Source organism: Bombus bifarius, unplaced genomic scaffold, assembly GCF_011952205.1.
Source record: "Bombus bifarius isolate JDL3187 unplaced genomic scaffold, Bbif_JDL3187 scf7180000007974, whole genome shotgun sequence".
NCBI classification, from domain to species: Eukaryota; Metazoa; Arthropoda; class Insecta; order Hymenoptera; family Apidae; genus Bombus; species Bombus bifarius.
The window spans coordinates 2205727-2219315 of NW_022884360.1; the positions used below are offsets into that span (position 1 = coordinate 2205727).

General features: G+C 33.3%; 1 protein-coding gene across 1 annotated transcript; it reads right to left on the reverse strand.

Moving 5' to 3' along the window:
- Positions 1 to 5871: 5871 nt before the first annotated feature.
- Positions 5872 to 11525, reverse strand: LOC117216921 (muscarinic acetylcholine receptor DM1). The gene is made up of 5 exons (XM_033464095.1): positions 10810 to 11525; positions 9580 to 9859; positions 9179 to 9305; positions 8618 to 8935; positions 5872 to 8122 (listed from the first exon to the last, which is right to left on the reverse strand). The coding sequence occupies exons 1-5, from the start codon at positions 11276 to 11278 to the stop codon at positions 7601 to 7603; spliced, it is 1716 nt and encodes a 571-aa protein (XP_033319986.1). The 5' UTR covers positions 11279 to 11525; the 3' UTR covers positions 5872 to 7600.
- Positions 11526 to 13589: the final 2064 nt, after the last annotated feature.

Here is a 13589-nt window from a genome sequence, read left to right on the forward strand (position 1 = left end):
ACAGGTAATGTATGGTTAAAAAAGGTCGTACACCATTTTTCGTTATTTCGATATACGGTTATGCAAAGACATCATCATCTTGAAACGATTTGACACAATTCTTTTTTTCTTTTTTTCTCATTTTACTCTGTGCTCAACTACGTACAAGTTTTTTTCTTTGCAGTGTTTTACATGTTTCTCTGTGTCTAGACGTGTGGGCAAAATTATAGCTCGTAACAATGATACGACAATTTGAAAGAATCGACGATCATCATTCGCGTATCCTTGAGCGATAGTAAAAACGATTCGAGTTCGTTACGAAACCTATATATATCGAAGAAATAGGAAAATCCCGAATTGTGTTCAGTGGAAGTGTAAGAAAATATTTTTCGGAACTTTATCGCCGATCTGTATATGGAATACGATTAATTACCCATGAATGAAAATGCAAATTTTCTATCACTCTACGTAATACATATGACTACAGAAAAGGTGCTCGATAGGTTATGCATTACATTCAATAAAATGTAACAGTAAAACGATTAACCTGAATTAAAGAGGTTCCTTGCGAATCGTTCGTAACTGTGAAAAATTGAACACGTCCGCAGTTTAATGCAATACTTTTTTTTAATGATTATTATTATAACGATTCGTATTCACGATAATTGAATGAATTCTCAGGTCAAATTTGATTTTTTTCGAAAATCTCGATTTCTTCGATATCGCTTAATCGATTTTGATTGAGAACTTATGTATGAGACCGATGTGAAAAATCCATTATGTTCAAATCCGAAGTCGATGTGCAATAGACAATGCGTAAAACAATGTGGAGTTTGGACACCGCTCCACTCACCTCTCTAGAGAAGATGTACAAATATACATTTTCGTTTGATACTCGAACTGATGTAAAATTAAAAAATTGGCACACCGTATGGTACATCTCTTCCGTCGTATATTATATATATGTATATTATGTATACGTATATGTATATATGAATGTAAATTAATAACCATGTTTTATGTACGTAAGTTTTCTTACTTGGCAAAGTCATTTTCTTTTTCTTTCTTTTTTTTTTAGCTTCACAAGGAGACTAAGTACTTGCACGAGGCTACTACGCAAAATTATGGTGCGTGTTTGTAACCTTATCGTTTCTTCCTCGTTCACGAATTTTTTACATTGTCGAAAAATTTTTCCATTCGTGCCTTCTATCATTCTACGAAACCTTCCGACTTGGAATGATTTTATGCTAAAGAAACAATTGAGGATATATAATAATAGAAAGATAATTAATTCAAATTAAAATAAATACAAAATAAAAAAGTGAACAAATTAAATATTAAAAAAGTAAACAAATTTAAATAGTAGTGTGACTTTGGATTAATGCAATTTTGGATGTTTATGAATCAATCGATGTAATATTTTTCTTATCGTTATCACCTATTCAGGACCAATTGTAATTTGTTGAAATTGCAGATTCTCAATTTTTCTCAAAAATCCTTGAGCGGTCAGCACATCATTCTATACATAGTATATGTATGTACAAAAAATAATTCTAAACGACGTTTTGTCAATATAAGGCGATATTTCTAGCTAATTAATTTTCAATATAAATAGCACCATTTTGCGCAGTAATCCTCTCTGCAGGAATTCTGTTTTTGAACCGACGTCGTTTCGCCCATTTAAATAAATTAGGTAAACTGCGCAACAGTCGCATCACGGAACGTATCTTATTGGGAAACATTCTGTACACGTAACATATATTTCATCCCTCCTTAACTGTCTGGTAATTATTTACAAAGCGGAGGACCTTACCGATTTCAATGAGCTTAAAACATGTTATCAAGGTTAATATTCTGAGCAGCTTTTCCCTATACATGTTACCATCTTTCGATTTTGATTTCCGAGATATTGGCAAGTTTCCGCTTTAACCACAGTATGATTTTGGTAATCGAACAGTCAATATCATGGCATTTTTTCAATATCATAGCCCAAGTGTTTACAATTTCGAATAACGACAATATAATATAAAGCTTAATATATAAATTGTATCTGCCCTATTATTTAATATCTTAACTTATTTAATAGTAACATTATGGTAAATTATCTATCCTAAACCTAACCTAATTATTTTTCTTTCCTACGTGAGTTGAAAATGATTATCTGTATATGCCAGAATGGAGTGCAATCGTGATATAACTGAACTGAAGCTTTTTTGTGGATATCTCAGTAATTAAAGCCGAGCGACGGTAACGTGTACAGGAAAAAGTTGTTCAGAATGTTGGCCTTGACAATACGTTACAAGATCGTTGAAACTGATGAGGTCGTTCGCATCGTAAAAAATAATTTCCACTTCCTTGCATCTTAGAAAGATGATCGTTTTTTTAACGTTGAACATCGAATAGTTTTTCCGCATACACGTATTTACAAATTTACAGGTCCTAAGAAGTAACAAGTACGAGACAAATAAGGTGAACGTCGACTGAATATGAATCATTCATCTTTAGAAAATGCCGTTCTTCGAGGGATAATTCTAGAATAATTAACGATACGCTCCTTAAACCGAACGCGACTGCTGTCAAGTTGACCATCTGCTTAATTAATAAATGTATACTTTCGATTTGTTTCGGTCTCTTTTATCGTTTGAATATTCATAGGTATATCGATCTCAGAAACTGAAAATCATTTAATAATTTAATAGCAGTGGGGTTATAATTTATAGCTTAATATTGATGTAAACAGAATCGGCTTTCCTTACTAATTTTTAAATAATCAGGTTTATAGTAATTTTCAATGTAGAAAATGATAATTGTTTATGAAATATTAATTTAAAAAAATCATTGCAAAATCTAGAATTAAGATTAAAGTGAGATCTTGTTAGAATTCGTTAGATCTCTTATTATAAAGATTTATTAAATTTTGTTAGTTCTCGTCGAATAAAAATAATATTGACGCAGTACTAACAAGATTTAATTAATCGACTTTAATATATAAGTCCTTTGGTTTACTGTTTGGATAGGCAAGAAAAAATCTCACTTTTAATATTGAGAAGATCGTTCCAAAATGTATCAATATTTATAAGATGAAATAAGAATGGTATTTAGCTATTATAATAATACCTTTTATGGGTACGAATTTTATAATTAGATTTTATACAGGTTGTTTCAAAATTAGAGATTTTAAAGATACAAGCAGTAATTAATGAATATATGTTCAATATTGCTTTATTATCTATATATATAAAAGTCAAAATATGTATGTACGTATGTATCTTCTTCTATCTAAAGAGTTCTATACTCTATTATACTATTTTCACCAAATTTAGAATGTATATTCTTCGATACTGCAGAAAAAATATTGTGGAGACCCCTATCCCCAATCACCCCCTCTTAACCGAAGCCCGAGTAATTTTTTGTGTATTAACTCAATAATTTTCAAGGGGGAATATTTTACACGATGGTGTGAGTGTTTCCTGGAAACAAAATTTGGTTTTAAAATTTATTGTGGAAGAATTAGTTAAAAAAATGAAAAGTGAATATGTTAAGTGAGATTTGAACAAGGGAGAATTTAAAGAAAAATATGAATATTTAAAAAAGTAATTTTTAAGTAAAAGAGATTCAACCTTTGAACCGCAAGATTCAAAAGATTCACTCCCTGGAAAACCCCCGCAACCGGATACACGCACCTAACAATGTGATACATAGTACAATCTAAAGTTTCGAGCGCCTATCGATGAGCAACCCGCCATACGGCAATCGTTTCTATAAAGCTTCAACAAAATTTTGAAATAATAAATTGTATATAACACGAACTTCTTCACACAATAATTTGTTAATTAATATTGTGAATGAATTAACAAATTACAAGTTACAAACTTCTTTTTAGTAATTTGACAATATTCAGTCAAATTCAGTCAGTTCATGTCAGTTTTTTAAATTTTACAAAGTTAATAATTTTATACACAATTTTTAGATTGTTGATAAGAATTGTATTGAATTTTATTGCAGTTAGAAGTTTATTGAAATATAATTTCATAGAGATGAAAAAAGGTCTTATGTAATACTGGTTGCTCATCGATAGGCTCCAGAAATTTGCACACATAAATTTTCTTTACCAAACAATAAAATAAAATTGAACATAGATCATTAAGTGAAACGTACTTCTTTCATCTTCCTTTTTCTCGATTAAATTCTCTGCTTGATTAACTTGTAGTTTTGAAACATCCTATATTGTTAGTAATATTTCACATTCAAATGAATTATATTTTATTATGTTGTTACAACAGTGTAAAGTAATTAGTTGTAAAAAGTAACCACATAGAAATGAATGATGATTATTAAAATACTATTTTAAATGGATACACACAAAAATGCTAAGTATGATGAATAAATTAACATAACAATATTTTACAAAAAAGGAATTATTTGCTAAAACAGCGAAAATTTGTATATACATATACATACATATAAATAAATATTAATATAAAATATGTATAAAAAGGTAACGCAATAAAAATCACAGAATATCTCGACAAAGAGCCATTAAAAACGAATTATTTTGTACTTATGTTCCTAAGCAGAATTCAATAATAATTCAGGATTACATAAATAATGAACTTTTATAATAACTATATTCAAACATCCAACATTATTATTAGTATTACATCAATAATGTAAATAGTTTATTGTTGAATTGCTGCAACCATATTAATTTAGTTTTGAAAATTTGATTTATTTATTACACATTTAAGAAAAACATTGAAAATAATTTTACTGTATCGGACTAGAAATTATAAATTTATTTCACAAGATGTAGATTATTCGAAAAGCCGATCTATCACGAAAACTTCTGTAAAACGAATAAGATGTTACTCTTTTTTTTTTTATCAAATTTCATGTAGAATGACAAAGTTACAATAGTTCCCGGATAAATGTCCACATTTTCCTTGGTAAAAGTTCTGTGTCTTATTTCCACCATTTCCTATCATATCGTATCAAATTAAATAATTTCAGAGGAGTGATATACTCATTACTATATGAACATAAATTTTTCATTTTTCCCGACACTTATACTTCATTTATATGTATACAATATATGAGCTTCTCAGAAGCCAAGCTCAACTCCACTTTGTCACTATTCGGTTGCTGAATGTATCTTTGTTAAAAAGATTATTGAAAATAAAAATTTGGTTTACTAGAAACAGTTAGTTTATATTTCCGTTACGCATATTTACTTATTAATCAAAATGATTAAATTAAAACTTCGCTCGTATTTAAATGCTGTATAAACACTAGCCATCTTAGCTGTCATGTTTGTGATGTCACGATTCTGTCTTTTCGATGCACGGTCGTATATGTGCTCTTGCATGTACACGCTGGTATCGGAATTATACATATAGCAAATAGCGAATTAAAAACATGTGTAGCGCTGTCACAGACTTGTGATTTCATATTTAGAATATATTCGATACGTGGTCGAAAACGTCCGGTTTTTTACATTTTTAATTGCTTATAACTTTATTTTTAATAATATACAAAAAAGATACGCGTCTAAAATTTCTGCTTTCTGAATTCATTTGCATAATTAGTGAAAAATATGCAAGTATTGAATTCTCCCAATGACATTATACAGTTACATCATACAGAAAATTTCTCAATTTCATTGTGCATATTACATATTACAATTAGAGTAGTACTATCAGTAGTATTTCAGTTATTCAGGTAACTAGTGATGTCACTATGATTTAAAACCATAGAGGAAACTTATCGTACCCATTTATCCGAGAAGTACTGTATGCAACTGACAAAAAATCACGTAATGTTCTTTCGTAGAAAAAAATACATAATAAAAATTTTTGTAGTAAACGTTCGTAATAAAAAAATGATAGCAAATCCTTAAGTCCTTATTTATATATTTAGTACAAGTATACCTTTGAAAGGATACATTTATTAAATTACCGGCCTATACTATTGATATCTTAAAGCTTCGTTTGGCACGTGTGATTAGAATGTTATTTAATACGAAAGTGTTAGAACGTTTTTTTCTTAACACGAAAGAATCGATGCAGCGCTTCTTATATTTTTTTTATACCACTTTGTTGCCATTATAGTTGTGACACACTCTCTATGTATAATAGCGCTTGTTTTGGTTTTCCATGACTAATTACACTTAAAACACTCATTTACAACTGGACTACTATTTAAAATGTACATCGAGTGCGTTATGTGTTCCTCGAATAAAACGCACGAGAAAATGCCTGTTTATTAACTTTTCTTCCTTAGGATTCGAATAGATTTCGTTTTTTTGTGCGGTATAGCTTTGTGTGTGTGTGTAGGAGGTTTATGAAATTTTGTCAGCTTCTTAAACGTTACTTTTCATTAAACAAACATTTTCATTTCTATAAAAAATTTCAAAACTAAAGTATTAAACAGTCTTTTAATAAATTTAGAAAAACTATTAATAATAAGTTAATATTTTGAGGTTAGGTTCACTCAATGATAATTTTTTGTTGAATCTATCCACCTGTAAATGAAGTATTCTCACAAACATTGATTCAATTTGTAACGTTTGTTTATGGAAACTGATTTTGTTTCACAAACTATAGAAAAGAACTCGATTCGCGGCAAGTCATTGGCTCTATCGCCGCTGAAATCGAGCCACAAATTTGGCACTGTCGCGTACGTGCCGGTTATCTAACCCTTTTTTGTTTTTCCTTTGTACGGTTCAGAAATATATTTATAAAGATTATTTTTTATGGCAGTATTCACGTTGCATTGCCTCAAATGCGGAAATCTGAGCTGTCTAACCGCGAACATTTAAGATTCTTCCGATTTCCGACAATCTAAAATAAAAAACATCTTTCCCCCTCTCTCACTAATAAATTATTTCGATCTCTTGCTAATTATTACCATTTTAATGATATATTATGATTGAAAATTACATATTCTCTTTTCTTTTAAATATACAAATTTCTATGTCAATCATCTTTATCTGAAATGTATGAAACATAATTGTCAATTGAGAAACCAAAGTTAGTGGTATTATACATGTAAAATACTGTATACAAAATGTGTCTTATTAAATTTATCAAATCGAGTTGTAAACACCCTGTGTTTCCCCTAATCTAACACCTAAATTATGAAACAAAATCTCCGAGTGGAATTTTTTTAACTTGCTTAGACTGTCTTTCAGTTTGTACAAACGTTATTTTACGAACCAGTTTATCTTCTTCGATAGTTTGCTTATCTCGAGAAACGTTGTCCCTTTATGAACCTTGTTACTTGCCTATAAAAAACAGAATTAAAAAGCGATTTGCTACTCGTATTAATTAAAAAGATTGGAAAGAGATTTTTTAACAAAATATAACAGTTGTAACAAATAATATCATTTGTTGATCGTCCTTTCGATTAGCAAAAGTGAAATACGTACTGTATAATAAAAATATTCGGCACGTTTAGTAGCCTACTGACAGCAGGTTACCATAAAATTCGTAAGCAACTCAGTTTCCTTATCATCGGCAAGCACGTTCGGAGGAATGATTAAAAAGGAGAAGAGAGAAAACGATAGAGAAAATAGTACGCCCTCGAGCGTGCAAACGTCGCACGCTGGGCGTTTCTACTGATATCATCCTCTGTCCATCGCGGCTCTGTTCCTATTATGCCACTTGCACTTGAGAATCCTCACATATGTTCGTCGAAATGCCGCGTTGCACAAGGCGTAACACATTGGGTTCACAGTACTGTTGATATAACAAAGGTAATAGAAAAAGTCCCATAGCTCCTGTGGTATGTACCAGGAGCAGGCTGTGATGGATTTAATTAGAACGAGAATATTGTACGGTGTCCAGGTGATGATGAACGCCAGCAAGATGGCCGACAATGTTTTCGCGGCCTTTCGATCGGCCTTCTTCTCTTGTATCTTTTTCTTCTTCTTGTTCGCGGGTTTGCTCGCAGCCGGTTTGCCCCCCGACGGTTTCGGAATGTTTTTCGTATTCAGGGGAATTCTTATGTCGGGCATGTGAGACGGTCTCCTAGTGCTCAACGAGGGGCTCACCGTCTCCTCGTGGTACATTTTTATGCTTGCGGCCTCCGTGTATTTCCCTGTACTGTCGATAGCTCTCGGAAGCCGGATTATAATCGTGTATATCTAGATTGAAATATTATCATAGAATATATTGGAAAGTTCAGAATAGATAGTACAGAAATAAAAAAAATAAGAAAACGTAAAAATAAAGAAAAAGTGTATATGTAATTATATAGTTCTGTATTATAATACTTAAAAGAAAGATGAGATAAACCTGAAAAATCATTTGGAGCATATATTTCATGTAGCGAAAAAGTATATAATTCTGTAATACTTAAGTTTTTTGAATTATTCAGGATGTTTTACAAAAAGGTTGAGCAAACATTTAAATAGTCGCTGAGCTATTAAATCAAACAACTTCTATTCAATAAGAAGATAAAAATATTAATAACATAAAAATGGCTAATAAATTAACGAAACGATTAGTTACATACATATAACTTTTTTTCACAAATATTAGTAAGACGAAAATAATTAACAAATTATGAACGACTATGGAACGTGCGAGACACTGTTTGCATGCAACATTGTTAGAGATGTTAATAAATCCAAACATACAGAATCGTTAGAGTTGCTTCTCGTCGACAGCTCATCGGTTCTCTTAGATTTTTTGTAATCGTGGTTATCAGCTGTACTGATGGGTTTCTCAACGGTTAACGTGGTAGGATGAATCCCACTTAGAGAGGCAGATCGAGAGACCGTACCAGTAAGAGGGGTTTCCGCTGATAACGGCGTTATGGCTTCGTCATAACCGTGTCCTGTGCGACTGCTCTCAGCGCCTTCTATGTCCTCCTCTTCATCGTCATCCTCGCGACCACTATGCCACCACGCGACACACCACATCTTCAGCCACATCCATGAAAATGGTCTGTGTTTCTGTATAAGTTTACACGAATTTATTATTAAGTATGGAGATTATAAGAGAAGAACTTGATAAGTATATTTTATAAAGGAAATGTCATGAAATCTATGATTAAATTAAATTTGAACTAGTCTTTAACAGATAATGTATATTTAATATTTAAATATTTACATTCCAATAGTTTATATCTGAACGGATAATTTAAATAGTTTTTAGTTAGATAGATAGATTTAGTTCAATAATAGTTAAATGTTTACTGTTTTATATTGAGGATAATGTTTCTCTAGATAAGAGACCGCGATATGTGTCGCATTCATGTCGTCAGCTCCTGTGCTTGATTCGCTTCTAGGCCTTCTACAGTCCTCCATATCCAACGCTTCATCGCTAATTACAAATAAAGAGAAATATGGTATAATATACAAAGAATACATTGTTTACTATCGATTCAAGTTCCATTTTTGACTTGAACTTTTATCAATCAAGATACGGGATATTTTCTGATTACATTTACAAATTAAGGTATAACCTATAACATGGTGAATCTACATGAAACAGTAAGTCGAAGGAGTTACGTACGAAAAAATGTCATCCTATATTTTCGACTTGCTTTTTCATATAGATTCACCCTTCTTCGTCAAAGAAACATGAAATAATTTACCTAGAATTACTCCTTTTACTAGCATCTTGTTTTCCAGCTTGTAAATAGGGAAGATCTTTTTGTCGTTTCTTGGTCTCCTTCCATATCCGCCAGTAAAGAATAATCATCACAGTGACAGGCATGTAGAATGCAGCAATCGCGGTACCAAATGTAATGTAATGATTTGTCTCGATGAATTGAATGTAGCAGGCGTTTATGGGTACCGTTCGTTGGCCTTCGATATAAGGCCAAGCGTAAATCCACGGTGGCCATAGAACCAGCGAAATTCCCCATGCACATGCTGAAACACATTAAATATTTTTTTATTTTTCCTTACTTTCTTTTAATTTTTTTCCATAATATTATTGTTAGATTGTGGATATTTATGCAAATTCATATTTTTATGAACACAATTGAAGAATCTGCAACAACGGGAAGGTAACACCAGCATTTTAGTTGTATTGACTGGGAAACAAATTCGATATTTACAATATTTCTGTAAATCTAATAATTTTTTTAATGAGACACTTGTTGGATATATTCACACTTTCTTCCTATTTTTATTCTTTCGATATACGAAGAATCGTCGACAAGAAAAAAGCTGTGTCTCGAATATTTTTCTACGAACTACTTTCTTTATAAGTTTCATCAAAATCGACATCCGATATCGGTTCCACGTGTTCTCTTGTAAGAAGCTTTCCTGTATATGCATTATTGAATAGACAAAAGTAGGTTGATTTCTTTGTCTCTGTTCACAATGTCAAGGAGTTGTATAAAAAAGACTTCATTTGTCGATAACATTGGTATTGTGAAATGAAAAACAGGGGAAGAGCTTGTCTACCAACCAGCGACATCCAGAAATACTGAAATATCAAATGTAAGCTTAGACTGATGCATATAAGACGCATAACAAGTTTAAGAGTATGCAATACAGTATTTCTTCTGTGTCAATGATTAAAAATGACGATTATAGGTACTAAAGTAGCATCAGATATAATATTTATTAAAAATTCATTTATAAAAAGTTATATATATATATTTTTATTATTAATTCATCTAAATATCTGAATAAGTATTCAGATATGTAAATATATGAATACTCAAGTATTCGAATATTCAAATATCTAGGTACCCAAATATCTAAATATCCAAAATCACAGATATTAAAACACCTAGATACGCAAACATCAAGAATATTGCCAGCCCAATCTAACCTTCTTAAAAAAGATAACAGAAACCTAATATGCATACCGATCATAATGGCTGCCCTCGAAGTAGTTCTCTTGGCGCGATACGTAAGAGGCCTCGTAACAGAGAAATATCTGTCGAAGCTGATTATAAGGAGGTTCAAAACCGACGCGTTACTCGCCAAGTAATCCAACGCCAGCCACGTGTCGCAAATATGCGGTCCCAACGGCCAGTAGCCGAGCACGGTGTAAAGCGTGAAGAGAGGCATGGATATTAGACCGATCGCGAAATCAGCTACCGCTAGGCTGAACAAGAAGTAGTTTGAGATCGTCTGCAGCTGTTTGTCAATCTTGAACGATATCATCACCATTATGTTACCGACGACGGTGGTCAGACTGAGGAATACGGCGATTATCACGATCAGTACGCGTTCCCATATCCTGTACGAGTGCAGTTCACCGCCGCAATCGAGACCATTACTCACGTTGTAGCTCTCGTTGCCAAAAATTTCCACCTCTGAAGTCACATTCATGTCTGAAGAGTTTCGCTATTGCCGAAAAATACTTCTTGTGCGTTCTGGTAATTCTCGAGAATCCTTTATGTTATTTTATAATTATTTTCTTAAATAAATCTCCTCTTCTTCTTAACCTCTTCGTCTATTCTCCTCTCTTCGTTTATGTATGTTTCTCTTTTACGTTATATTCCTACTTTTTAAGTACAAATTTGCCCCTTTTTTATTTCTTGCCGAATTTTTTCGGCTTTCATTTATTGTTCCTATTAAAAGAAGTCGCGTGTTCTCTGTGATTTTTGTAACTTTCTTTTTCCTTAAAATTACTTTCCTCTCTCTCTCTCTTTCTCTCTCGCTCTCTCTCTCTCTCTCTCTCTCTCTAATAACGTATCTTGTCTTTTTCTTCTTTTGCGCTTTTTTTTTATCTTAATTTTTAATTTAAATCCTTTGTTCTCCTACTTAAAGCAATTTATTTTACATATAAAATTTCCTTATTTTTTTTTTTTTACCAGCTAGTTTTATCAGTTTAGAATTCTTTTGAGGCTGTCCCTTCCTGTCAGGCTCGTTCTCGAGCTTTTAACTCATCCTCCTCCTCTTTTTGTGCTCGTGTTTTAAACGTATTTCGGTTCTCGTAGAAGCAATACCCTTCAGGCTTCGTTTTCTCATTTGCTCTTCGAGTTGGCTTCTTTTCCAGCGAAAAAGTACTTCCTTTACTATTTTCCTTCTCCCTCCTCCTTTTGTCCTGCTTCCTCCCTCTCCCTCCCCCTTTCTTCCTCCCGTTCTCCTTCTCTCTCTCTCTCTCTCTCTTGCGCGTGCTCTATCGTTTCTATCCCTGCGTATGTCTGGAAATATTTTTGTTCTCTGCTCGTTATACGGCTCACATGTCACGTGTCCGGTCGGAACATCTCTCTTCGAAGTCCGTACTCTTTACAGGCTCTTCCCCGCTCTCTTCGCATGCAACCAGCGAACACAACTGGCGCACACACGCACGCACGTACGCACGCGCGCTGATGAGACAATTCCTTTAACTTCTGGACGATTTATTCGAGGATTTAGGAGACCGAGGGATGCGTCAACTGCATACCCTCTTCAGCGGTCTCGTTGATGGCGCGTCACCTGCGAACAGACAGATTACCATCATTTTCTTTCCTTCTTAGCGAATCACGGCTTTATTGTAACACATCGCTGCATACTACCTCACCGATATTTCTATCGCCGATGACCTTTATCAGGCGCAATATTTAATTATTCTGACACATTTCGAATATTATTTCGAATCGAGAGAATAAACCGGCTCGTCCACCTGATACAATCACCACTTGACTTCTTTCTGTGGGGAACATCGAATAAATGCTGCGTAACAGAGACAGAGTCAAGAAAGACGCAGGATATCAGACCCGTCACAACATGTGCCACAATCAATCCGGAAGCGATAACAAGTGCAAGGACTATGCAATCCAACGATTCCAATGTTGCATCGATCAAATGCAGAATCAGAACCAGTTAGACCCGCCATAATTTCGTCTAGTCATCTTTTCATTACCCTGCTTCGTACAGTACGTAGGCTCGTAAGTATTGGAACACTTGTGGCGATCAAGTGGAAATTGGCTCTCGTTTCTCAAGCTTCATGACTCATGACTGTGTTTAAGCGCTTATCGTCTAGGGTTGCGTGACTGAAGAAGAGTATCATGGGGTAAGAGGAACGCTTCTTGACTCGATACACGAGAAAAGAAGCGCCGTGGTTGGTCAAGAGGTTGGAGAAGAACAAAAGACTCAACGACCAGGTAAAAATCCCGGTTACATCGGCAAATACCAGATGTTTCGTATTTTCGAGAATATTCAAAATATGGCAGGAGCCTCGTAAGGGAAGCAAACTGCACGTTGACAGGCGGCGGAAATTTACATTTTTGAAGATTCATTATGACATTCTATAGATGTCCTATTTGTAATAATGAACCGCTTCTTTCATGATTTTCAGCCGTGTGCCGCATCGCTATATCATAAAGTTCCACTCTGCTCGATATATTTTCATATTCCAAAGAGTCCTCGACTCGCATGACGTCAATTTAATATCGGACATGGACCAGATTTTCTCGTGATTTTCTCTAATTTTTGACAAGCACGATATACGAGCGTATAACCGAATGAGAAAACGTAAATATAATATCGTTTACCGATCGTTAGTTCGAAATTATATTAAAATCGATATTATTCGCGTTTTCGTATTTTACTTTCTAACAAATTAATTTTATAATTTCGAGTTTTATAATTTCGTTGTTACAAGTAGATCGTGAATTTTTATGCATGTGTAAGAAATTTGAAGGAAAATTAGACA

Excerpts from the sequence above, each read along its gene's own strand:
- LOC117216921 (XM_033464095.1), bottom strand. The coding sequence starts at position 11,278 with ATGAATGTGACTTCAGAGGTGGAAATTTTTGGCAACGAGAGCTACAAC. Across the intron at positions 8,936-9,178 it reads ATTATCCTCAATATAAAACA|AAACACAGACCATTTTCATG; the intron begins GTAAACATTTAA and ends AAACTTATACAG. Across the intron at positions 8,123-8,617 it reads GAAGCAACTCTAACGATTCT|ATATACACGATTATAATCCG; the intron begins GTATGTTTGGAT and ends ATTTCAATCTAG.